Source organism: Notamacropus eugenii, chromosome 4, assembly GCF_028372415.1.
Source record: "Notamacropus eugenii isolate mMacEug1 chromosome 4, mMacEug1.pri_v2, whole genome shotgun sequence".
NCBI classification, from domain to species: Eukaryota; Metazoa; Chordata; class Mammalia; order Diprotodontia; family Macropodidae; genus Notamacropus; species Notamacropus eugenii.
This window is the reverse complement of record NC_092875.1, coordinates 1990974-2018840: the sequence shown is the minus strand read 5'-3', so window position 1 is coordinate 2018840 and position 27867 is coordinate 1990974. Positions and strand designations below refer to the sequence as shown.

At 47.1% G+C, this 27867-nt stretch overlaps 1 protein-coding gene across 4 annotated transcripts in view; it reads right to left on the bottom strand.

Moving 5' to 3' along the window:
- Positions 1 to 27867, bottom strand: part of LOC140502738 (uncharacterized) — a 28259-nt gene continuing 392 nt past the window's right edge. The window contains exons 2-6 of one of the 4 annotated variants that reach the window (XM_072606690.1): positions 27440 to 27519; positions 23385 to 23511; positions 13310 to 13405; positions 8807 to 8995; positions 1 to 8491 (exon numbers count right to left, since the gene is read on the bottom strand). In XM_072606690.1, the coding sequence (XP_072462791.1) occupies positions 6864 to 8491; positions 8807 to 8995; positions 13310 to 13405; positions 23385 to 23511; positions 27440 to 27475 (2076 nt within the window). In that variant the 5' untranslated portion in view covers positions 27476 to 27519 and the 3' untranslated portion in view covers positions 1 to 6863. Of the gene's footprint in view, positions 8492 to 8806; positions 8996 to 13309; positions 20397 to 23384; positions 23512 to 27439; positions 27520 to 27867 lie in introns of those variants that run through there. The other 3 variants (XM_072606694.1, XM_072606691.1, XM_072606692.1) reach the window with 3 other exon arrangements.

Below are 27867 nucleotides of genomic sequence, written 5' to 3'. Positions count from 1 at the left end.
TTGAGAATTTGGGAGTGTCTTTATTAGCCAGCGGCTGTCCTCAGAGGAGGCAGCCCTGAACAAAGGTGTGTGTGCCTTTTAAGCATCTTAGCACTTCCTGGTACAGCCTTGCGGTTCCAATAGCACACATTTTTCACAGAACAGTTTTGACAGGGGTTCCTAGGTGCTGCTAGGCAAGGGGGCACAACAGAGAGGGAGGCCCAAGCAGCTGCCAGGCAAAGGGGTACAACAGAGATGGGGGCCCAGGCAGCTGCTAGGCAAAAGGGTACAACAGAAAGTGTAGCCACTAACAGAAAGTGGCTACTAGGCCCAACCCTGCCTAGAAACTCAACAGACATTATCTCAACCCAGGGGCTCCAGGGTGGGGGGGAATAATGTCCATTTCAATGAGTGAGTTCAAAGTATTAAAGTGATCAGTGGCCTTTAGTATTTTCAATAAAAACAAGAACACAATGTCTTTCTTTTGACTCAGTTATTTAATTGGCATTTGTTAAGCTCCTAGCAGGTGACTAAATGACCAAATGGATAGAGTCCTGGGCCTAAAACTTTGAGTCCAGATCAGGCCTCAGATACTTCCTAGCTGGGTGACCCTTGCCAAGTGACTCAACCTTGTTTGCCTCTTTCTCATCTCTCAAATGAGCTGGAGAAGGAAATGCAAATCATTCCAGTATCTTTGCCAAGAAAACCCCAAGTGGGGTCAGGAAGAGCTGGACAGGGTCAAAGCTACTGAACAACAAACTCTTAGTACATGGAAGACAGAGCTTGTGAAGGAGAGGCAAGCTGGGTTCTGAGGTCTTGACCTAGGGTGAGATTGGAGAGGCACCTTGGGCCCTGGGGAGGGGGGGGGGCTCTTGGGATTAGGAGGAGCCTCTCTAAGCCGGCTGGCTGGAAGCAGGAGCTGAAGTCCCTCTGCCTTCCCTGGAGATGTGATCCTTCTGTCTTCTTCCCTAGAGCTGGGACCTATCTGCCTTCCAGAAGCTAGTTCTGTAGGTGCAGGTCCCAGGTATGATTGAGCCAGGTCCTACAAACATCCTGGCCTCTGCTGGTTGCCTTTGTCAGCGGGTCTCATCCTCCTATCTCACCTTTGGAAAGTGTCCACCAGGCCGACCAGGACCACGCTTCTTTCCTGGCCTGGCTTCTATTGGATATCCCAGCCTCTATCTCCTTTCCAGACTCCAGATGATTCCCAAATGTCCACATCACTGTCCCCAACTTAACTGTTGGGCTACACTTTCCCAAACTTTGGTCTTGACCATAGGAACCCAGAAGTCTTATTTTCAGCTTTCCTACCAGGACACACATTTCCTGTCTCCCTGTCTCTAGCTCTTGCCTTCAGACAGTAAGGATCTACCATTTCTGCTTACCCTAATGACCCCATCTTGGAGACAGTTACCAAAGCTCTTTTCTGGGCCCCTTTCTCTGCATGAATGGCTCTGAGGCTCCTTCTCTATCAGATCCCTGGCATGTGGCTCCATCTCTCCAGTTTTTCTTTAGGGATTCCAACCCTAAGCTCTACCAGAGGATCCCAATAGTCCTCCCCCACTCCCAGTGGGACCTCAGGACACAAATCATCCTGCTTCCCCAGGCTTGGTGTCCCTCAGGATCCCTTCTGTATCTCCAGTGTCACTGACCTCCCTCCATGAGCTATGTTAGGTGGTCTTGCCTCCCAGACCCTACATCTACTCCCCTTCCCCAGGCCTCCTGTTGACCTACCTCAGGTCCCATGCCACGGGGCTAAATCCCACACTGGATTTTGTCTCCTCATCTCAGGATTCCCCTGATCATTTCCTGGTGGACCTATTTAAGAGTCCTCCCCCTCCTCAACCTTCCCTAGTTTCTCTCTCTCTTAGATCAGTCAGTCTATAGTCTAGATAATATGTCTGTGAGTCAGGGAGAGGGCATATAGGGAGGGCAGAGAACCATGTAGAAGGAGAGCTCTGACTGAGGAGGTATTGAGGCTATGACTGGTCTCATTCCATCTGGGATCCCAAGCCCCCTCTGTCTCCTGGGTCTCTGTGGGAGAATGGGGGAGGGGAGGTGGACAGAAGAGATGAAGTAAGAGAGGAAGGGAAGTGGTCTTCTGCCCCGGGCGACTCCCGGGCCTTCGCCTTCTACTTACCTATCCCCGGTCCTCAGACGTCTCTGGCCCTCCTCCTGGTTCGGGGGAGGGAATTCCCTCTCCCTGTTGGGGAAGGGGAATAAACAGGCAGAGCACCCGAAAGGAGTTGCAGCCAGCAAGCTTTATTCCGTTTCTCTCTCTCTCCAGCTCTCATGGTCATCCCCTTTTATTATCCCCTGTCTCCTCCCCCGTACCTCCCATGGGCGGGCGAGCTCCTCCCAAGTGCCTCCCCGTGGGTGGAGCCAGCCTGTTACCAGGGCCATCCCAGTACCTCGTGGCTTGCTAGACCAGCTAGCCTGCCACGTAAGCAGGTTCGGACCCTCAGGCGTCTCACGGTCCTCACGGGGGACCCCGGTCCAGAGCTGTCCCCCAACAGTCTTCCTGTTCAGACCATCTTCATTTCCAAGCCTGGCCCTCCCTGCTTCCTCCCTCCCTCTGTAGGGTAGAATCTCTCCCCAGAGGGCAGGGCCAGGGCCTTTGTAACTCTTGTGGGGCCTCACCCTTGTGAATCCCTGTAGGCTGGCCTGCTACCTCGGAAGAGAAGAGCAAGACCTCTCCCCCTCTAGGATCCTTCTCCCTCCCAACTCACTCTGCAGAGGACCCAGGCCTGGCCTCAGCAGGGAGCCTGGAGCCAGAGGGAATGGCCCCTGGGAGCCTCCCTCCTCAGGTGAGTGCAGTCTGTCCACAGACATCAGCCACTGAGGCCACTGCCATAGACACATAACATGGTCTATGAAGCTGCCAACATGGTCTTCATGGACCATTTCTTTACAAAAATAGGCATGAAATTGAATAAGGTAGTAACAACACTGCCCTGCTCTGCTCCTCTGGGTTAAACCGATTCCTTTTCTCTTTGGCATATGGAGCACAAACTCTCCCTCCTCATGTTGCTGCTGTCCCCTGTTTGTTTTGAAGTTCTCCTTCCTTAGAATAGGTCAGGCAAGTGTCCCCAGTCTCCTTGAATCCCTCCCATTTACCCATTCTTTGGTGCAGTCCATAAGTATTTGTTATTGTTTTGGGGTTGTTTTGTGTTGTTTAGACTCTTTGAATCATCATGACCCCATTTTGGGTTGTTCCTGGCAGAGAGCCTCAGTGGTTTGCAATTTCCTTCTCCAACTCATTTGACAGAGGAGGAAACCGAGGCAAACAGGATTAAGCCTGACTTGCCCCGAGTCCCACAGCTAGTGTTTGAGGCAAGTTTCGAGCTCAGGACTTTCCTGAGTCCAAGGCCAACTCTCTATCCACAGGGCCACTTCTCTGCCCCCAACATGTCAGCAGGTTTGTTCAAACAAGCTGTTTGTGGAGGAAATCTAGGAAGCCTGGAAATTCCTGACCTGTGTTGCCATCTTCCCAGAATCCTCCTTTGGATTTTTTTCTGGAGGTGATCTGTGAATTCTTTGAATTAGAATGTCATTTTCCATGCTCAGAAGTTCTGGCCAGTCCCCTTTGACTATTTCTTTAATGACTGTGTTGATTTGTTTTTTACCCAGTCATGTTGTTCTGGGAGACCTGGATCCTTGGGTTGTCTGTGGACGTCCTGTCTTTAAATTCTGTATGTTTGCTTCCTTAATAAACAGGTTTTCCTTTAATGTTCTTTTTTTTCTTCTTTTTCTTGGCTGTCCTTCATTTTTGTTTATTGCATTCTCTATCTTCTGTTTTCTTTAGAGGGGGTTGCCAGGGCAGATTCCAGGTTTACTTTTCCCTTAGCCTCAAGGTACCAACAATTAACCAAAGAAGACCACAGGAAGAAGGGGATTAAAGGGGGGTTAAGATGGGAAGAAAATGCCCAGTTCAGGAGCCTGAGGGAGAAGTTAGTCAGAGAAATCCCCAGAAGCAGAGCCAGGTGGGAAAGGAGATGGCTGAGGTGAGCTTTCTCCTGTAGCTCAGGTCCCATGCTGGTGAAGGGGAGATGCTGAAGGAGGTTTGGAGAGCTTCTGTTGGGTGTGAGTTAGGGAACCAGTTAGAGAGCAGTTATCCATGAATAACAGGACTGCCTCCCTCACACTGAGAATGCCATGCAGTGAAGAGTCACTCCAGAGCCTGGAGAAAAGGGAGATTTAGAAATTCTTGGGAATCTCAAAAAGTGGAAAAGAGCCATAAACTCCCCAATAGTTCAGAAGTCAAACAACAAACTAAAGGAAGTGAAAGGTGACATGTGGATTCCAAAGAGACTCAAAATCAGGTGTTTAAAAGAAATCACAATGATGAAAAATGAAAGGGCAGTTTTATGCTCAGAATGGAGAGTGGGTCCCAAACGTCAGAATCTCTGATATAGTGAAAGCTATGCTTATGATGGAAATGGAAGAAAATCAAATGGAAGAGCATCAGATTCCAAGTGCGTTTTTTGTCCATACACATGCTGTCCTTGTAGCCGGTTGGAAACAGAGATGACCCCTTCCAAATATCAAGGAATTCTTGATTGTGGGGATTGAAATTGTCCAACCTAAAATAAGAGACTGAGGCAAAGCTCTGAGCCACTGTCGATTGTACAAAAAAAAAGTGGCCACCTCAAATCGGACATCTCAAGTACTTCTTAAAACAGAATCACTCCCCCAAACCCTTCCTTCCCTCTTATCGTCCCTCTTACTGTTTAGAACACCAGTCCCCCAGGCTCATAACCCTACGCGTCACTCTACACTAGTCACTCCCCCCACCTCATTTCCAATTGGTTGCCAAGGTTTGTCAATTTTTCCTTTACAGTCTCTTCCGCATGTGCCTCCTTCTCTCCTCTGATAACATCCCCATCCCACTGCAGATCAGCACCACCTCACACCTGGACTATTGTAATAACATCCTGGTTGGTCTGTATGGCTCAAGTCTCTCCCCACCCTAGAACATGTCCCACTCAGGTGCCAGTGGCCTTGCTAAAGTGCATGTCACCCCCTCCCTCAAGTGCATCCTGATCACTTCCAGGATCAGATATAAAACCTTGTGCCTTCTCAGTTTTTCCATCCTTTTACACCCTATGATCCAGTGACATGCCTTCTAGCTCTTTTTCCTACAAAACACTGCCTCTCAGCTCTGAGCGTGTTCACTGGTTGTTGCCAATGCATGAAATGCCCCCCTTCCTCATCACTGCCTCCTGGCTGCAGCTCCAAGTGAGGATCTTATCTTCTACAGGAAACCTTTCCCAGTCTCCCTTCACTCTAATGCCTTCCCTCTGATGATCACTTCTAACTTACCCTCTAATGTATTGCATGTACACAGTTGTTTGCATGTTACCTCCCCCATTCAACCACGAGCTCCTTGAGAACAGGGACTATCTTTTGCCTTTCTTTTTATCCCCAGGGCTTAATGCAGTGCCTGGCATATAGTAGGCATTTACTGATGGACTAACTTGACTAAGGTCACACCACTAAGTAGCAGAGGGACAGCGAAATCCTGGCGAGTCTCCTAACCATCCTCCTAGTCTTCTTGCCACACCTCACTGCTGCCCTACCACAGAGTCAGCCCAGGATCTGGAAATATGTAAACAGAGCCTGGATGATCATTACCTGAGGAGAACCTGGAGAGGATGCCTGCATTGAGGGGAAGGGGTTCACTGGCCTGACCTTCAGGGTCCTGACAACGCTCACATTCCAAGTCTTCGTTCTGCTTAGAACATTGAAAGGAAGCACTCTGGGTCTGATTAACTGTTTCCTTTTCTCATGGATGTGCAACAGAAAAGGCACAACCATAAGCTGTCGAGTCTGTTTAAGAGATGCAGATTAAAGTTAGAGCTCTGAATGACACACCGTAGGCTTGAAGATGATGCAGTGATAAACCAAGCCTTATTGTGGTGCAGTTGGTGTTCTTGACCCAACAACTGCCCACAGCTTCCTCACCTCTGAAAGGCCTCCCTGTCTCCACTCGTTGTGCTTACTTTGTACTTATTTCACATTTCTTGTGGGTATGCGTTCCCAAATGGTGATGTCTCTCTCAGTAGAATTAGGGCTAGCACCCTGAAGAATGTGCACTCCTTGAGGGAAGTGACTTGTATTTTTTCTCATTTTTTGCAGGATCTAGCACAGTACCTGGCATATAGAAAGCACTGAATAAATGCCTGATAGGGTAGCATTCTCTTTCCACATTTCTGTACAATTCTTGCCTCTTTTCTATGCATATGGAATTTAAATTGTTTCTGCTTCCATAAACACCTTGGCATTTGGACTGGCAATGTGACTGATTTTACAAGTTACTATTCTAATGACTCCTCTGGAGGAAAAGAATGGTCTAGAACCATGTAGGCTGTTCAGGTTTAAAGCACTGCTTCTCTCCCAAGACAAGGAAATGCCACACAGCTGCAGGAGAAAAGAACACTGGTGCAACCCACTAAATCTGCTAAAAGCTACATTTTAATGACTTAATCTTACTTCTCATCGATTCCTGTGGCTAACTTACACACAGAAGATCCTTGTGCCTCCTGGTTCTTGGCAGGGATAACTTTGGGGGCAACACCAGAAATAAGCACATTTCCTTGTGCAGAGCTTGGATCCCAACCCCCAATCTGCTGTTGCTCTTTTGTCCTCAAACTGGGGCCATAATCATAAGCCGTACATAGGTTCCATACCAAAACAAATGCAGGCATAATGAGTGCCAACCTCTACCTTTCTGCAGTCTGCCCCTTCACAAGTTCATAGTGATACTTAATGGGGTTTAGTCACCTGACCCATCCATTTGGTATACACTAAATCCCTTCCAGCTCCTTAGCTCTTGCTTTATCCCACTTACAGCATTCTAAATGTCTTTAAACAGGTCTAGCAGGTTAATTTCCAAAGGTGGAATGACTTCTGTTACTCTGATGACGAGTAAGTGACCCTTTTAGGCTGAAAGCCTTCTCACATTTATGACATTCATAAGGTTTCTCTCCAGTGTGAATTCTTTGGTGTAGAGTAAGCTGTCCTCTCCTACCAAAGGCCTTCCCACATTCAAGACATTCATATGGTTTCTCTCCAGTATGAATTCTCTGATGTTGAATAAGGGGATCTCTCCTACTAAAAGCCTTCCCACAGTCATTACATTCATAAGGTTTCTCTCCAGTATGAATTTTCTGATGTCTAGTAAGGTGTGCACTCTGGCAGAAGGTCTTCCCACATTCATTACATTCATAAGGTTTCTCTCCAGTATGAATCCTCTGGTGTCTAGTAAGCTCTGTGCTCACATGGAAGGCCTTCCCACAGTCAATACATTCATAAGGTTTCTCTCCAGTATGAATCCTCTGATGTAGAGTTAGGTGTTCTCTCAGGCGAAAGACCTTCCCACATTCGTTACATTCATAAGGTTTCTCTCCAGTGTGAATTCTCTGATGTCCAGTAAGATGCCCTCTCTGGTTGAAGGCCTTCCCACATTCATTACATTTATGAAGCTTTACTCCAGTGTGATTACTCTGATGTAGAATAAGGAGTTCTCTCAAATGGAAAGCCTTCCCACATTCATTACATTCATAGGGCTTCTCTCCAGTATGAATTCTCTGATGACGAATAAGGTGTGCATTCTGGCAAAAGGCTTTCCCACATACATTACATTCATGAGTTTTTTCCTTAGTATGAATCTTGTGATGTTGAGTAAGGTGTGCACTCTGGCAGAAGGCCTTCCCACATTCCTTGCATTCATAAGGTTTCTCTCCAGTATGAATTCTCTGATGTCGAGAAAGCTGTCCTTTCAAGCGGAAGGCCTTCCCACATTCATGACATTCATAGGGCTTCTTCCCAATATGAATCTGATGATAACAAAGCTGCGCACTCTGCAAGGCCTTCCTACATTCATCGGGTTTATTCTCTCTACCATTGCTCTGACAGGAAGTAATAGAGTAACTGTGGGTTAAAGGCTCCCTACATTCACTATGTAGATGAACGCTACGATGCTCAATCGGTTGTAGTATAATTTGAGAAGTCTTTTCTAATGTGTTACACTTGGGCTTTTCTTCTCTAATATCAGTTGCCTTATGGGAATTAATGACTGGACTAAGGCTGATAGCTTTCCCACATTTGTTACAGTCATACGGTTTCTCTCCATCATGTTGTCCATGACATTCATTACACTCTGATTTGAAATTGAAGGAATCCCCACATTCATCACACTTAGAAAATATTTCCTTTGAGGAGATTCTATTACATTCTGTATCCCATCTATGGAGTGAATGCTGTGAGAACAGCTTTGGCTCTGGCCTGGTGCTTTGGCCATAATCATGACATTCATGGCCCCTCACTACTTGCTGAGGATGTCTCTCCTCAATGCTCTGCTGCCTCCCTAATCTGGTACCACATGCCCAGGCTTCTTTCCAGTTGGAGACACAGAGACCATGCCTCCTGAGTCTGTCCTGGCCTGACAACTGCTCCACAGAAATGCCCAGCTCTGGGGGGGACTCCTTGGTTTCAGGCCTCACCTCCCCATCTGAAAGATATAAAGAAAATGGAAACATCACCTGTACCCACCTGCTGTACATTAACATTCCTCCTTTGGGTCTCTTCCTGAAATAATTATCAAAACACTTTAAAGGGCAGGGGAAAATGGGGTCTTCCTCTTGTTTGTCAGCTTATGCAGAGTCTGGGAAAAGCTTTCCCACTGGTCCACACCACAGCTTTGGAGGAACAGAAGACAGCTAGTACATTAAATGAGAAACCTGAGGCTCAGAACAAGTCAGTGATTTGCTCAAGGTCACACAACTAAGTAGCAGAGGCACAGCAAAATCCTGGGGAGTCTCCTAACCTCCATCCTCCTGGTCTTCTTGCCACACCCCTACCATGGAGTCAGCTCCCAGGATCTGGAAATATGCAAGCAAAGGCTGGATGACCATCACTGGTGGAGAACAGGGAAAGCATGCCTGCATCAAGGGGGAGGGGCTCACTGGCCTGCCCCTCAGCGTCCTGGCAAAGCTCACACTCTTAAGTCTTCTTCCTGCTTAGAACGATGATAGGAAGATGAGAGGAATGAATGGCAGATGCAGCCTGTCTCTGTCCCCCAGTGGATGGGGCCTCAGGCACCCCAGGCTGTCAGTCTGTTTTAAGAGACCAGATTAGACACAGCTAGGCAACACAGTGCACAAAGAACCTGGAGCTGGAGTCAACAAGTCCTGAGTTTGAAACCAGCCTCAGACATGTGTTAACTGTGTGACCCTGGGCAAGTCCCTTAACCCCTCTTGGCCTCAGTTTCATTAACTGTCAAATCCAGATAATAAGGGCAGTGCATCTGAGGGTTCATCATGAGAATCAAGTCAGATAACACATGCAGAGCTGTGCAAACCTGAACACATTACACAGAAGCTGCACTTGGTCTGGAAGACCTTATTGCAAAGATGAAGATTGCAATGACACCCAATGCCTTCCACTAGCAGGACAGGGATTCTTGACCCACCCACTGCCCAGGCCCATCTGTTCTACTGACCCTGGATTGGATTTGCCCTTCATTCCACACCTATTGATGCTCTACGTGTTCCTAATATTAGTATCTATTTGCACGTGAACATACATAAATATGCAGGCACCTACCCCTTAGCAGACACACATACACAAATGCATACATAGAGACATGCACACACATACAGAGATGCACACATATGCAGACACATGTGTGTGCACACACATACACACTGCATCCCTCCCAGAATATGGCAGCTCCTTGAGGGGAATTTTGTAACCCTAGGATCAGGCATGATACCTCACATACATAAGGAGGCAAGTAATAAATGCCAGGATCCATAAGAATTTTCTTTCCTCAGATTGGCTAACATGACCAAACAGGAAGATGATAAATGTTAGAGAAGATGTGGGAGAGTTGGTGGCGTGGTGAGCTGATCCAACCTTTCTGGAGAACAATTTGGAACTATGCCCAAAGGGCTACAAAAATGTGTATACCCTTTGACCCAGCAATATCACTTCTAGGGCTGTATCCCAAAGAGATCATAAAAAAGGGAAAAGGTCCCACATATACAAAAATATTTAAAGCAGCTCTTTTTGTGGTGGCCAAGAACTAGAAACTGAGGGGATGCCCATCCATTGGGAAATGGCTGAACAAGATGTGGTAGATGAATGTAATGGAATACTATTGTGCGATAAGAAATGATGAACAGGGGGACTTCTGAAAAATCTAGAAACACTTATATGAACTGAGGCTGAGTGAAATGAACAGAACCAGGAGAACACTGTACATAGTAACAACCACAGGGTGCGAGGACTGTTTCCGATAGACATAGCCCTTCACAGCAATGCAAGAACCTAAAAAAATTCCCAAAGGACTCGAGGCAAAATGGCATCGAAATCCAGAGAAAGGCCTATGGAATAAGAACATGAAGCACGCTGTCTCCTCTTGTGTCATGCATAGGTTTGGTTTGGTTGCCCTCATGGTTTCTCCCATTCATTTTAATGCTTCTGTGTAACATGACTAATGTGAAAATGTGTTCGATAAGAATGTAAATGCAGAATCCATACAAGAGTGCGTGCTTTCTCTGGGAGGGAGGGGGAGAAAAATTTAAAACTTATGGAAGTGATTCTTGAAAACTCAAAACAAATTAAGTTTTTTTAAAAAAGAATTTTTTTTCCATTTTTCTTTGCCATTCCCACCTATATGCTTTCTTACATAAATGGAACTTTAAGCCCATTCATTACCATGAAGAAATCTCTTAGTCTTTCAATTGGTCACTGCATTAAATATATGAATTTTAGAAGCATGCACAGTGCTTCTCACTTCGGTCATCTGCCCCATCCATGAACACTGAATTCCCTCCCTCTATTTAGCTCTTTACTGCAGAGTTGTCCTTCCACATACCCTACGGACCTCTTAATTGGTCCATTTCAAATGTTGCAATAATTTTACTACCCCATGATGCCTTCTTGAACTTGATGGCTAGTAAGTGCAGATGATTTTCATCTTGCATCCTGAAAACTGGATGATCTAATTTAGCTTCCTCATCGATTTAAGAGAACTGGCAGATGTCTGAGAGAGGTACAGGATTACAGAAGGGCAGCAGAGAAAAAAACAAAGGGAAGCTAGCCTGAAAAGTCCAGGTCAAGGTTCCTGACTCCAACTTCAGGGAAAATTACAAAATGTTAAAGGGAGCCAGTTTTCTTTTTAAAAGGATGGTGAGCACCTCACACAGAGTATCACGTAGTGGGGAATCTCATAGACAGAGCTTCATCTCTGGAAAATAGCAAAACCCAAGAAAACAAGTTCAGGGGCCCCTTAACATCCTGGTCAAATATGCTGATGACCAATAACATTGGTCAAATATGCTGATGACCACAGAGAGGGCCCCTTACCAATACTGCATGTTATTAACCTATTTTACCAAATTGATTATAAAGTTAAATTTTATTAAAAGTTTCAGTGGACTAAAAATCTTCAGGCTACATATTCTCTTTGAGAGTATTTCTACTATGTCTCTAGCATCCAGACTTAGTCCTCTGATTTTCATTATATCTTGCACTTTTCATAGGAAAAGGAAATCCATGAAGCACTTTGCTGCAGCAGCCCCAGCAGCTGCGAAGACTGCATCATGTGAGATGCTAATCTCCAGCATGCAGAAACTGCACATTTGTAAAGGTTTTCCTTATTTTGTGTATTAAATATGATCAAAATTATTTAAAAAATAAAGGCTTGGAGCAGGCCTAGAGTTATTCATGATTTTTCATATTCATTGGGGTCCCACACCCCTAAGCCCTGCACATGTCCGGGGATGCCTGTCTATAAAATCTCCATTTTAAAACTCTGCCAGAAATACAAATGCAAACAGAACTGGAAAATTATGGAAGTAACAAAACCAGTCTGCATCAAGACACTCCACGAAAAGCTTGACATTCCGAGCACAGCAAAAATCTACCCATCTATAAGACAGAAAGTCACTCCCCAACAAGTAAGCAGCCCAACTTGAAGGATGGAATTAGGGTCACACATGGAATTCCTTTATTTCAAAAAAAAAGAGTCCCAATCAAAAATACCAAATACACAATGAAAACAACCATGAAATTTATCGCCTCGCACTCATCAATCTGGCACGAATGGTAAAATATGGATGGAAATCGCCAAGGTTAGAGACCCCTTGGGGAAACAAGTGCACCCAGTACACTGGGGGTGGGAATAGGGACAATGATGTGGAAATCAGTTTATATTATTAGACAAAAAAAGTCACTGCTAGTAACCTCTGACCCAGCAAACCTACTGCAGGGCACAATGACAGATATGGGCCAAAAGACTCCCCCTGCAGATCTATCAATAGCAGTGGAGTCAGGCTCCAACAGAGGAGGGTCACGTGCCAACTCTGAAAACCACAAATTAACATTACGTTGTATTTTTCTTCTGGTCACCATTTTCCCACTGCATTTTAATTGGAGGTCCATTCCAACCAAACATGATGCATGAATGAAACAAACTGTCACTGAGCCATAAGGAAGAAGCACGATGAAACCCCAAAGGGATAGACTCGCCGAACTGGATCCTCAGACCAGACAAGGCAAAAACTGGGGAAAGGACGTTCTCCAGGTACAATACACAGACACAACAGAATTTAGATCCAGCACCCCCTTTCTGGTGAGACCAGAGTAACCTGAGGAATGGGAGGTGGGTCATGTGCAATAACAGAGATATGGTGTGGCCACGGGGCTCTGACCCAAAGGGTGGACGAGTCACTACCCCAGCTCGGCCTCGAAAATGAGAAGGTGGAGCTTGATGGTCCAAGGCCACCTCTAGGTTCCTGTGAGCCACCCCCGCTGGAGGTTGTAACACTCCTGGACATGTCAGGAAGCTGGACTTGCAGAGGTGACAATGAAGGGACTTCCTGGAAGACTGTCTGGGCTCTTCTCCAAGGTCTGGGCATCTGACAGAGGGGAAACTCCTATCCAGTCCTGCACAGGGACCTCTCTGACTGCCCTGAAAGGCTGCTGGGGGCACCAGAGTGCCCAGGACACTGGGCCTGGCGTCAGGAAGGGCATATTCCTTGTGAGGCCACTGAGAGTGCTAGACCAAATATCTGGGAGACTTTAGATAAAATCCACTCTCATACGTACTGCCTATGTGACCTTGGGTATGACAATTAAATTGTCTGCCTCAGTTTCCCCATTTGTAAAATGAGAATCATAGCAACACCTACCACACAGGGTTGTTGTGATGATCAAAGGATTTAGGTATATAAAGCCCTTCACACAGTACTTTCCCCTGGCAACCCCCACCGGCAGGCACTTCCCAAGGACTCACCTGACTGGTGCTCAGTCACTCACTCACCTGGATGGCTGCTCCCTGGGTCTCCCCTCTCTGGCCTCCAAGGAGCTTCCCCTCGCTCCAGCTGATGAATCACCTTGGGTTTAGACACAGCCATTCCTGGCCAAAGGAAATGGTGGTCAGTGTAAAGACGGAGGCATAAAAGGTCCCATCCAGGTCCAGTACTATTCTTATGTGTGGAATCCAGGAGAAGAGGTCTTACCAGTTATCTGTCCTTCCAAGGGAGGCTCACAGAACAACAGTGAGACAAGCCACCAGTAGGAGACAGTGCTGAGAAAAGGCCCTGAGTTGGACAAAACCCCTGCAAATCCACATGATTCCCAAAATGGAAGACGTTGCCTTGTCTTCAAACCTATACACTCATTTTTCCCTTTACACTGACTTTCTCCCAGAAATTTTAGAATCCCTAGTTCTAAAAGCCTCCTTAACCCTGACCAGACAAATAGCTCCATATACCACATTCAACAAGAGATTCAAAGTACACAGAGGAACCAAATATTTGAAATCAGACCATCAAAATTTCAGAAAACACATCCGAAACCTTTCCCAGCTATGTCTGGGACATCCTTAACCAAAGGATGGAAGAAACCTCAAGATACAAAAGAACCTTTGGTAAATAAAGTGAGTACACAGGAGACCAGAAGGGAAGCAGAGAAAGGGGAATAAATTTTTTGGTATCAAAGTTCTCAGTTAAGTGTTTGGTATCCAAGGTATAAAGAAAACTAGTCAAAGCACCAGAGGCCAAAAGCCATTCTCTGAGAGATACCAGTATTCAAGGTAAAGGAACAAAAAGTTCACATTTCTGCAACGTAAACCATTGGTTGGTTGGTTCATTGGTTGGTTGGGTTATTGTCCTTCATTCTCGTAAAGGACCAAAATGACACCACGATGATAAAGTGATGTTTCAGTGTGTCCAGCTGTGACTGATCAGACCAATACAGGCTTGGAATGTTCTACCACAGGTTGGGCACAGGTATACTGTGGGAATATTTGGGGTGGATACTCCAAATTTGCGCATCCTATATTTCCTTTGTGCTGTCTCAATTCTGCTTTGCTCATAGAGCACAGCACCCTTTCTGATGTGGGCACACCATGCTGAGTGCTCCTGTGCCAGTGTCTCCCATGCTGCACAGTCAAATCCAAAGTTCTTGAGAGAGATCTTGAGTGTGTCCTTGTATGACTTCTGACCACCATACGATCACCTGCCCCATGCAAGTTCTCCATAATATAGTCTTTTTGGCAAGCATATACTTTGCACTCAAACAACATGGCCAGCCCATCAGAGTTGCGCTCTCGGAAGCATAGTTTGAATGCTTGGCAGTTCAGCTCAAGCAAAGACTTCAGTGTCTGGTACCTTATCCTGCCAGGTGATCCTCAGAATCTTCCTAAGACAGTTCAAATGGAAGCGATTCAGTTTCCTGGCATGGCACTGATATACCATCCATGTTTCAAAGCATATAACAATGTCAGCACAACGTCTCTGTAGACCTCCAGTTTGGTAGTCAGTCTAATACTTCTTCTCTCCCACACTTTCCTTTGGAGCCTCCCAAACACTGAGCTAGCTCTGGCAACACGTGCATTAATCTTATTGTCAATGTGTACATCCCTGGAACATACACTACCAAGGTAAGTGAACTTATCCACAGCATTCAGAACTTCTCCATTGGTTGTAACCAATGGTTCCATGTATGGATGGGTGGGTGGTGACTGATGTTTTTTCTTGACCCGTTTTTTCTTGGTATTAATTATTAGGCCAAAATAAGCACAGGCAGCAGAGAATTGACCCATACTTTGTTGCATCTCAGCTTCCAAGGGTGCAATGAGTGCACAATCATCTGCAAACAGAAAAGCATGCACCAGTACTCCCTCCACTTTGGTTCTGGCTTGTAGCCTTTTCAAATTGAAGAACTTGCCATCAGCTCAGTAGTTGACCTTGATGCCATGTTCATCCTCATTGAAAGCATTGGACAACATGGCTGAAAACATCATGCTAAAAAGGGTGTAGGGTGTGTTCAGGAAGGACCAGTACCTTGGTGTGATGGCTGCTGAGCCCTTTTCTGGACTCTTTCCACCTTTGGTGTCCACCTCTTCCACCCAACTCACACGTGTGGCTCAAAGAAGCTCCAGCATGTGCAGCAGCCACACCTCAGTAAACCATTTTGGCAGACAAGCCAAACCAGGGTGAGGGCAACCAAGGGGTCTCAAACCCATTGGTGAGTTAGCGGGGTGTCTACCCCAAGCATGTGAAGACTTCATCTGGTAGAATGGGTGGAGGAGAACCATTTGTTCCAACTGCCATGAAGGCAGATGAAGCAGGCGATCTGGAGTGCTTAGAGCTTGGTTAGACACCGAAGATGACAAGGTCATCCATTGCATCCTGAGCCGTCGACAGCTATCTTGACTCTGTCCTGCCACTGGACTATGATGACTCTGGAGGAGAGAGTGAGGCTGACAACTTCATGCAACTCTGCCTCACTTAAATCCAATTCATGCATGAATCAAAGGACATCACCCACACCATTTTACTATTATGCCTCAAAGTCCTGTGGCAACAGGCAAGTGATGAAGCAGCAGGTGTGCATACACTGGGAGCTGTAGTCACAACCCTGCACACAGGTGGCCCAGGCCACAGGGTCATTTTTCACTGGAAGAAGCAATAGGGCTCGATAGCCACCCTAGGTATCTGAGCCTTTTAAGGATCACACTGCTCACATCCTGGTGTGAGGAAGGGGGCTAGAAAAGGTGCCCTAAACATTGCCTGCTTCCCCAACCCTGGCCTGATTACTAAGGCCCTGTGGTCAAAACACAAAAACATCTACAAAGATGATTCCACTCACCATTGGCACATGGAACATGCGTACACTTGTAGACAGCACAAAATCCAGTAGACCTGAAAGACAAACTGATTGTGTTGCAAGAGAACTCAACAGGTAAACTACTAACCACTTTGTGAACGCATGGTCCAAATCACTAATAATAAGAGAATGCAAATCCAGTCAGCTCTGAGGCTTCCTCTCAAGCAAAGGAGACAAAAGATGGGTCCAGTTGATGCTTAAGAGGCTGCATAATAACAAGCCCACTTAGACACTGCAGGAGCACTGATGCAAAGAAAGGGGCCAGAATGGACAAAACATCAGAGACCACAGAGCCAGGAACACCACTCAGCGAGGTCACAGATGAAAAAGAAAGGCTCCGTGTGCACCAAAATACTTGTAGCAGATTCTGTGGGAGCAGAGGGTCAAAAACAAAGGAGCTGCTCATACATGGGGGAACAGAATGGGACATTTCTGGAATGTCTGAAATAACATATGATGAGTCCAGAGAAGCCTGGGAAAACCAACATGAACTGATGCAGAGTCAAGGAAGCAGCATCAGGAACACAAAGTACTCAGCAGCGACCAAAACTGAAAAGGGAAGAATCATGAGCCCAAAGTCCCCAGAGTGAATGCTGACAGATGATGAAGGACAAGTGGGGCAAGACGGGATCAGAGAATGAGGCAGAGGATGTCAGCATTTTTCCAAACGCTGATCAGTTTGGTGGAAGCTTGTTCCTGTGACATCTGTCCCTCTGGGGCATGAGAGCTGGAGAGAATGTGGAACCTGGGGGCCAGGCTACCTCTACAAGGTGTCTGGACCTCCAATCAATGGACCTGGGGCCTTCTTGGACTTTTTATTCTATAGATGGAGAGTGGACCCTCCAACTATGGGGAAGGGACCCTTAGGAATCTGGGGTCCAAAATTTAGGCGTACTTCTGCAGAGGCAAAGGAAAGGACTCCATGCCACCCTTGGACACGAACTTGGTGGGACCAATACCAGGCTAAAGAGAGAGACTGAAGTGGTACAAGGGAGAGTGTACCCTGTAGGGATGGGAGAGAAATGCCATGCCTGACTCTTGCTACAGCTTTGAAGTAAAGATTCCTTTATAAAAGCTACTTGAGGCTAAGCGTCAAATTAAAAGGAACTCGGACCCCTGGCAATGGGGGGACACAGCCAGTAGGAGCTCACATATGGGCCTCTTGGGCACCCCAGCATTAGGGTTGGAACTCTGTATCTAACACCACAGCTGACCCTAAAGCTACCTGAGACTGAAGATCATCACTAAAGCAAACTGAGAACGAGAAGCCTTCTGCTCCTTCCTAGCCTACTGGTCACCCCGCTTTTCTAAGCAGTTGCTCTACATCTCCCCTTCTCCACTCAAGCCTCCCATAGCCCGCTCCCCACAATGTCAGTGAAGGACCCCACCTCAAACCAAGGCATTAGGGCTAGGACTTTTATTGCCTATTTTATTCTGACCAGTATGATCAGTTTAGTGTGAATCCATAGGGGTAGTGATTATTTCTGTTTGCCTACAAATATACATTTAGTCAGCTTAATCAGCTAGTATTAATGTGTATGTGTGTTTATCTTCTAATTAGAGAAGGCTGGATAGATAGCTCTTATATTTGGAGATAATGAGGTAGGTTTAGATGCAGCCTTTCTTGTATTTGGCCCTAAAATTTTAAACTACAAGTTGTAAGTTCACTTGCCCAATCTCAGAATGCAGACTAGAAGACCTCTTCGCTTCTGGCCTACAAAGACAGCATGATTGAAACCTCGGGACCTCCACCTTTTTCTGCGGGGGGATGGGGGGCCTACTCATTGTGAACAAGCCATGTGTGGCAGAGATGACCTAACGATGGAGAAAGTCCCCCATCTATTTTTTCCCTTCCCTCTATTGCCCAATGTGAGGAGGCAACCATCCTAGGCCCACTTAGTCCATCCTGTGAATGCCCATGTAAATGCATCAGCTCCAGCCCTTGTGGAGAATCAAGGTACAGGCCTATCAACCGATGAGAGTCTGTATTTGCCACTGCTCCATCTGTATCATCTGGGGGTCCAGAGCTATAAAACTAAGACCCTGCAGAAAGGAGGCATCTCAAATCATGAGGCAGATCAGAGGTCCCATTCATTAAAGTGGACTCTGTCCTTAAACAAATGGTTATTGGCTCAGAATTCTGCCTCAGTGGTTTTTTCTGCAGAATATATATTTTTGTGGCCCACAGTCATAAGCTCCATCTTCCTCTCCCATGTGTCATTATCTCCAGCAAAGAAAAACTAGGAGAATAATTCTACACACAGCTTGGATCCCTCCCCTTCCTGCTTCTCCAGAGAATGGCCCCCATTAGTATCCCCTGCCTCCAAATCTTCAATCTATCCCTAACCCTACTAGTTCTTCCCTTTGCCTGCCCACAGACATGTCTGTCACCTGATACAAATCTTCCCTGAATCCTCCATAGAGCTATGTTCCCCTTCTCTGTTAAACTCCTCGAATCAGCCACTTACCCTCCTGGCCTCCACTTCCTCTACTCCAACTCTCCTCAACCCTCTGCAGTCTGGCTCCTTGCCAAATCTCACAGCCTCTTCTTGATCCTTTCTGCATCCCCATCTCCTCCCTCTCTGACCACTCCTCAGCCTCTTTGCTAGATCCTGTCCTGGGTAGTCTTCTCCCTCCAGAGGATCTCCACCTGATCAGTTCTCTTTGGTTCAATGATCTCTATGCAAATCATCCCAGAACAATATATCCAGCTACATGTGAGGCTATCTCTTCTCCACTAACTTCCAGTTTCATATCCCCAGTTGCCTTTTAGACGTTTCAAACTACATGTCTAGTAGGCATCCAAAACTGAACTCATCGTCTCTGCCCCACCTTGCTCCTCTCTCCAACTTCCCTGTGCCATCACCCTGTGGAGGGCACCATATTTCCACCTCCTAACATAAGGGAGTCGTTGTTCAGTCATTTTTCAGTTGGGTCCAACTCTTCTTGACCCCATTTGGGGTATTCTTGTCAAAGATACTGGAGTGGTTTGCCATGCTCTTCTCTAACTCATTTTATAGATGAAGAAACTGAGGAAAACAGGGTGAAACGATTTGCCCAGGGTCCAGCAGCTAGGAAGTGTCTGAGGCTGGATTTGAACTCAAGTCTTCCTGACTCCAGACTCAGGGTTCTACCCACTGCAGCACTCCAAGGTTTTCTCTTAGATCTTCACTTCTCCCTACACTCCCTCATTAGCTCCCATGGACCCAACTCTCATCTCCCAATCTTTCTGTATCCACCACTGACCTCTAAATGGAGCTCTATTCCTACATCACCATATGATGGGATATTTCCAGCTAAGCGTCCCATTGGCATCTCAAACTCAACATGTTCAAAACTGAGACTATCTGTCCCCCAGAAAAGCTTCCCCTCTTTCCAACTTCAAGATTTCTTTGGCGAGGACCATGTTCCTCTTAGGATTCTAATGGAAACAACACTTGACTTGTCTGTTCTGGGGACCACCTGGTCTATGACCTTCCATCTCCTTTGCTGAACTCTCCTCCAGACTTCACTGTCTTTTCTTCTTCTAACCTACTTCACTGGATGACCTTGACAGGTCCCTTGAATACAATTCTCACCGCTATGCAGATGATTCTCTTATCTATTTATCCAGCCCTAAGCTTCCTCCTACTTCACCTCTCCAACTGCCTCTTACCTTGTACATCTTAAACTGAATGTCCAATAGACGTCTTCAACTCAACACATCCAAAGCAGAACCCCTACACTTTCCCCACCTCTTTTCTTCCCTGCGATTGCCCTTCTGCCTAGATGGTTTGACCAGGGTATGGCCACTGGGAAATGCAGCAGGCATCACTATCTCCCACTCCCTCAGACTCACAACCTAGGAGTCATCCAGGACTCTTCCCTCTCTTAATCCCCAGATCCAATAGGGTGCAAATGTCTGTCAACTTCACTTCTGCAGCACCTCTCAAATGCACTCCCTCTCTCCTCTGATACTAGCCCACGACTGGTGATGTAGGACTGGAGCTCCGTGGAGAAGCACAGGCCCTAATCATGTCTGGATTACTGAAGTAGTTCCTGGTGGGCCTGCCTGCCTCGAGACTCTCCCCACTACAGTTCATTCTCCATTCAGTCACCAAAGTGACTGTCCTCAAACCAGGTCTGATCATGTCACCTCCCTGCTCAATATACTCCAGAAGTTCCCTCTGGCCTCCAGAATGAAGTACAAAATGCTTTGTCTGGCTTTCCCAACTTTCTTACACCTTCCCCCCCCCCCTCCCCACTACCTCCAGCCTCCTCCCTGGCAGTCCCTTGCCTGAAAGACACTCCCTCCTCTGCTCTACCTACTGACCTTCCTTTAAGTCCCAATCGAACCTCACCTTCTGCAGGATGTTTTCTCTTTCTTCTAGTATGCTCCCTTTCCTATTTAGACTGTATTGAGTTCGGATGATTTTGTGTGCTTTTTGTCTCCTTCATCAGACTGTGAGCTCCCTGAGGGCAGGCACTGCCTTTTACCTCTTTTTGTATCCCCAGCACTATCTGAATCCCACAGCACCTGGCACACAGTAGGCACCTAATCAAAGTTGAGTGATGAACTCTGTTTCTACACATCCAAGTAGCTTCCAAATGTTGGCGATTTTGTTTCCACAGCTCTGCCATTCATCTTCTTCTCTCCACTCACTCTAGGCCACTGTCACCTCTCTCCTGCACTGCTACAATGGCCTCCATGTTCTCACTTCCCTATCCCTCCTCCCCAGAGGTTGTCAAAGTAAAACCCATCAAGTGCTGGCCAGACCTCTGGGTCTGCTCTGGGAGCTCCATGGGGTTCCTGGGGCCTCCAGAGTTAAAAGCAACTTCTCTGTGTGCTAAGAGGAGGCTATTCCCCCAGCATTCAAGGATGCCTCCACTTTCCATCTCTAATAAGGAAAGAGAAATAGATTGTCCTGTGACAATCATAGGGGGATCTCTCCCTTAGTCACTGCCAGGAAGATTCTTGCCAAAGTCCTCCTTAACGGGCTGATCCTTCACCTGGAAGACAGTCATCTACCTGAAAGCCAGGGTGGCTTCAGAAAGGGCTGAGGAACTGTTGATATGATGTCAACCCCAGGGGAAATGCCAGGAGTAGAATAGAGATCTGTATACAACGTTCGCAGATCTTTGACACTCTTAGTCATGAGGCCTTGTGGAAGATCATGCCCAGAGAAGTTCATCAGCATTGTACTTCAATTTCATGACTGCATGCTGGCCCAGGCTCTGGAGAGTGGACAATGCTCTTGTGCCTTCCCAGTCACCAGTGGAGTGAAACAGGGCTGTGTGCTTGCTCCCATGCTTTTTAGCATGATGTTTTCAGCCATGTTGTCAAAGGACGAACATCAAGAGCAACTACTGCACATGCATTTAGGGCAAGAGTGGAAAAGACTATGAGCCAAGACAAAAGTGGATGGAATGTTGGGGTGTGATTTTCTGTTTGCAGATGATTGTGCACTCAGTGCAGCCTCCAAAGCTGAGATGCAACAAAGCATGGATCAATTCTCTGCTGCCTGTGCTAATTCTGGCCTAATAATTAACACCAGGAAAACACAGGTGCTCCATCAGCCAGCACCACACCATCCATACATAGAACCATCAATTACAGCAAATGGAGAAGTTTTGAATGCTGTGGAGAAGTTCACTTACCTCATCAGTATACTTTCCAGGGATATACACACTGATAATATGGTTCATGCACACACTGCCAGAGCTAGCTCAGAGTTTGGGAGGTTCCAAAGGAAAGTGTGGGAGAGAAGAGGCATTAGACTGACTATCAAACTGAAGGTCTACAGAGTCATGATGCTGACCTCATTGTTGTATCCCTGTGAAACCTGAACAGTCTACCAGTGTCATGCCAGAAAACTGAATCACTTCTGTTTAAATTGTCGATGTATTTTTGCCTAATGGAAAGATCTTTCCTATCCATTAATAGGGCCATGTGACTTGCTTAAGTCACAAGGAAGCCTGAGTTATATGAGTTTATGGTGCTAAGAGCTTGCTGAACAGGTGGAGCAGGAAGGGTGGAGCAGAGCTGAGAGGAAGTTGCACATAGTAGTTAGAGTTGAGGGAGAGAGAGGAAGCAGGCAGCAAGCTGTGAGTGTCGTTTGTGGTAAGGTCCTAGAAGGGGGAAGGCTTGGGGATGGTGTTGCCCTCTCCATTGTTACTGTGTGTAGATTTCCATGTCACTATGAGGAATTTGGCTTTCTGGTGTTTGAATAAATATTCTGGTTCTGCCTTCCATATAGGGAGTTATATTTTGTGATTCAGAATTATGCCGACATATTCATAGCCCCTGTAGGCACTGTGAATATCACGTTGGCATTGCACTTAAGAAGATTCTGAAGATCACCTGGCAGGATAAGATACCAGACATCAAACTAAACTGTCAAAGATTCAAATTCTACTGCAGAGAACCCAATTCCAATAGGCTGGCCAAGTTGTTCAAATGCCAAACTTACATTTGCCTAAAAGATTATTTAACTTACGCAAGGCAGGGGCTCACAGGGTGGTCAGAAGAAGCAATACAGGGACACTCTCAAGGTCTATGAAGAAGTCTGGAATTGACTGTGCAACATGGGAGACACTGGCACAGGACTACTCAGCATGGTATGCCCACATTAGAGAAGGGGCGGTGCTGTATGAGCAAAACAGAATTGAAGTAGCTCAAAAGAAACATGAGATGCAAACATTTAGAGACATCTCCACTCCAAATGTTCACATGGGCCATTTATGCCTGAGCTGTGGTAGAGTCTTCTGAGCTCATAGAGTCTTCTGATTAGCCATAGGCAGACACACTGTACATAGTGATATCATTTTGGTCCTCTTTACTAGGACTAAAGACAAAGTCCTCCACTTGATGGTCTATTGGCCTCCATCCTTCCCCAGGCTCCATGCCTCTCTCCCTTCTACACTTGGCAGGATCCCTCTAAGGCTCAGTGCAGGACCTCCCACACTTACCCCCACAAGGTGCTAGTATCTCCTCCCAGCCCCACCCTAGAAATGATCAGTATTGACTTAGCAGAAGTTAACCCCCCCCACCCCAGGCACCAAGCACAGTGTCTGCCATATTGTCTAAGACTGAGGGAGGGACTCCCTGGGCCCAAATCATGTCACACAGTCACCTGTGGGCCCTCAGAGGCCAAAGGGCTTTTACCAAAAGAGACAAAGACCCTTCTGGGGCTGGGGAGGGGAAAGGAAACAGAGCCTGAGTCACAGGAAGAAGCCTTCCTCACCCAGGCAGACCAGGTTCCTGTAGTTCTCCAGCATCACATCCCGGTACAGCTCCCTCTGAGAAGCGTCCAGGTACCCCCACTGTTCCTGTGTGAAGACCACCGCCACATCATGGAAGGTCACTGATTCCTGAAATACCAAAGGGCTTTATTTGTGCTTGTCCTGTGTCTGGGCCTCAAATGGCCCTGAAGGTCCAGGGCAAGGGGCCAGAGAGCATGCAGAGGCTTGTTCTCAGGGGTCTGGCTTCACCACGGGCCAAGGGAACAGCTTCAGACCATATTATCACATAGCAAAGCAATCATCGCTGTGGATCAACATGGTGCAGCAGAGAGAGGGAAGGCTTTGAAGTCAAAGGACCTGAGGGCAACAACCTAATCCTGTGACCAAGGATGTGTAACCTCTCTGTAGATAAAGGGTTTGGACTGGGTGCTCTCTAAGGCCCCCAAGTTTCTGCAATCCTATCATGCTCCACGTTTGGGTTTTCTCCTACTTGTGCTGCAAGCCGTGTGTTAATCCTATTTTACAGAGACAAAGACTAAGCCTAGGAGAGATAAATGTTAAACTCATGGCCACACAGCTAGTATCTGAGCTGTCTCAAACCCAGGTCTTCTCACCCACTCCCAGTTCCCAGCTCTTTTCACTAAACAAAAAAAGCTGACTCCTGCTCCATATCCATCTCCCCAGAGTTATGTGACCGAGTCATAAGCTTTACTCTGACTCCCCTAAACTGGCTTCCACTTCATAACATCTCACAATGAGATACATGCATTACCATCAGCTATCACACTCCAGAGAGGGATTCTCTATGAGTTGTGAGGTGTGAATGGTGGCAGAGCCACCTAAGTTGGATCCGGGACCACTCCAAAGACTGTGGCTCAAAGATTTACACAGGGAGCCCTAAGGATGAAAAAGGTACCTGGTCTGACCTTACAGCATGAGAGGAGTGACAGCCTCATACCTACTGCTCCCTTGGGCAGTCTCACTGCAAAGGACTGACCAAAGGGAGAGATGGGAGACTGCCTATGGGTCACATGAATTCTTCTAATGGCCCCAGCCTTCTCGACTGAACATAGCTGAATCACTGTGTCCCGAGTATGCTCTGCGCTCTTCATTCCTGAAGCTGGGCACTGATACACAGCTCCCTGTCAGAGTTTGGGTTATTTCTCCCGAATTTCAGAGAGGGACGTCCATTTCAAAGCTAAGGCAAGAACAAAAGTACACACAGCTCCCCTAGCAGCTTCGAACGCTCACGCCTTTTTCACTTCAGTCTCCTCATCCCAGTTCCTGTTAGGCTGGACAGGCTCACTGTCCTATCCTGGCCAACCTCTCCTAAATTAGAAAAGAGTCAAAGACCTGCTCTCCTGGGGCCATGTGTTGGCCTCAAAGGATAGAGGGAGCAGCCAAAGAGAGAATGAGGGCGAGGATGTCTAAGGCCCTCAGAAGTCCTTCCCCAAAACAGGCTATTGGCCCTCACAGGTTCCAGCATCTCTCGGTCATCATGACTCTCCTAGTCTCTTCCACGTGGAGAGACTGTCGGGGAGCTCTAGGGATGGGCCAGTGTCCCTACTCCATTCTTCCAGGTATCTGGAAGGATGGTGAAATAAAGAATAGTTTCTCCAGAACAGAGGTTGAAGATCACTCCAAGGATGGAAAAAAAGCACCACTTCATAAACACAGAATTGGACCTAGGATGTCATCAAAGAAACAAATGACAGAAGAAGAAGAGGGGTAGAGGGTAACTGGAATCCAATGCCTGTGGGTGAACTCTTCTGGGAAAACCCATAGGAGGAACAGGAAGAAATGGGCAGCAATCTGCACTGATGAAAGAATACCCACAACAGGGAGCTCACAAACCCTGACGAATCTCCACCAACAACTGAGTATCTTCCTATTAAATAAATTCAATTGCTTAGAATTTGTTCTTAAACACCCAGTGTCAGACTAATTGCTTCCTACAGCAAACCCTGCAAGGCCCATCTCCCTTTATGCCCACATATTCTGGGCAGCTGGGCAGCAGCACTCTCAGAAGCTGACCTGTCACTTCTATGCTTCAACACATATTTGCACGTGTTATCAGACCCTGTCCAGAACTGAAGACAGGAGGCAATGAATTCAAATGCTGGATCCCTGTGAGACTATGGCTAAGTCGCTTCACCCCTCTGAGCACCCATTGCACATCTACGAAATGAGAAGGCTGAATGGGAAGGTGTCCAAGGGCCTTTCTGGCTCCGGAGTCAAGACGTCATGGCTAAGAACATCTTCATCCAGGCTCTGTTTGAAGCCCTCTGGTGCTGGGCAGCTCCCCACCACCAGAGTCCATTCTACCTGCTGCCAGGCTGCCATTTCATCCACTGCTTTGAGATCTCTCTTCCCAAGCAGAGCCCACTCCAGCCCCACAGATGCCTCAATAACTCATCTGGGTTCTCCCAGAAACCTTACTCACAGGATCTGCCCAAGGCATTGAGGGATGCCCTCTACTAATTCTTCTTCCATGTCATGGGGGCCAGGGAAGCAGTGGTGCTGTCCACCCTAGAAGCCACCATTCATGCTAGACACATGCCTGGCACATAGAAGGCACTTAGAAAATGCCAAGTCAATCTTTCCTTGATAACCCTTAAGTCACAGCTTTTTGGGGGTCACCACCACTGATGTCACCCTGGGTCATGCCCACCTTGGAACCCTAATACTGAACCTGCCATATTACAAGACGTGGAACCAGATGGCACCACCAGGAGAACACCTGTGTACAACAGATGGGTTTGTGAAAGCCTTTAAGAAGGGAGCACCAACATATGGGGCAACTCTGTTTCCACAAGTTCGAGGCACTTTTTACACCTATACAGGACAGAAATTCTGTTTCAATAAAATCCTTCTTCCTGTTTTTTGTGGGGGGACACTTGTGGTTTTGGTGACAAACTTGATAACAACAGATTCATCTCAGAAAGCTAGCTGAGTGTCACCCAAAGCATGTCATCACTGCCCACGTTCACTTCAGCTCATTCTCCTGATCTCATTTCATTCTTTGCCCTTCCGCAGCACCTTGTCAAAAAGCAGCCCTGATGCACCAAACCAAGGCGCTGCCTCCACACCCCACACCCCCACCTGCAGCCTCTTTTTCCAGTGGGCCCAGCCATCTCAGGGAATCATCTTGCATCTCAGAGAAGAGGCCCTGTAATGTTCTGTGCTTGGTGGGATTGATGCACTCTCATGGGTCAGCCCTAGAAAATCCCTCTGGCATTTGGACCTTGGAGAACTAAATGCCCAGGACACTTCGCTGAGCCTCACCTGACATTAACTGTCACAGAAGAACAAGGTTGCCTTGCAGGTTCAGGGATCAAGAATCACCACAAGGTTCTACACTGAAACCATCAGGTGGACAAAGCATGACAAACATTAGAGGGGCTGCATTGCATCAGCCATTCTGGAAAGCAATTGGCTATGAGGGAACAAATTGGAAACTGTGCCCCAAAACTGTTTACTGAAGCATGCATTCCCTTGGATCCAACAAGACTGGCATGAGGCCTGCACCCTAATGAGATCAAAGAAAGAGGGAAGGACCCCGAGGCACAGAAATGTTTATGGCAACTCCTTTGGTAAGAGTCAAAAACTGGAAATTAAAAGGGCGTCCTCCTCCTGCGAAATGGAAAACAAACTAGGTACACAAATGAAATAGAATGTTACTGTGCCAAAAGAAATGAATGAGAAGTTTGGGAGGAATCTGGTCAATCCTTTATTAACTGATGCAGACAGACATGAGGCTTGGAGGACAGGAATCTCCAGGAAATCCTCCTGTCCACCACCAAGCCATAGCCAGGCAACATACACTAGCCCAGGAATCATAAAAACAGCTTCATTGATGGATTGCAACATCCTGAGTTTTCTCAGGAGCAAACGAGCTTTTGTAACATTGTAGCATCAGACTAGCCCGAGAATTGTAACATTGTAGCATCAGACTAGCCTGAGAACTGCACGGTGTTCCCTGCACATCTCACATCTCTTTTCATCTTTGACCTCTAAGTCATCCGCAGAGTCCAGGTTCCCCCCACCCCTGACTCACCTCTGGGGCTCTGGATCTGGGACACAAAGGGGCCATTGCTATTCCCACAAAGCTCGCTTCTCTTGAGCGGTGAGAGGCGGCTGGAGAGGAAAACCACACGGTGAGAGGAGCTCATCCCGCCTGCCAGCGGCCCCCTGGGCTTGGCCATCCCGCCCCCCACCCAGGGCTCGCTGCCCACTCTGGGCAAAGGTCTGGGCGGCTGCCAGGCTGCAAAACCAGCCCTCAAGGACCTCCAAGGTAGGAGAGCTGCATGGACCCCAGCCTCCAACAGCGGGCTGTCATTAAGGTGGCCCAGACAGGGTCGGGGGTGGGGGGAGATAAAGCTGAAGATCAGGGGTCAGGCAGGAAAAAGGGTTCTCGGAAGAGCTAAGCCTTGAGCTGAGATTTGAAGGGCAAAGATGGAGAAAGGAGACCTTCCTGGCATAGCG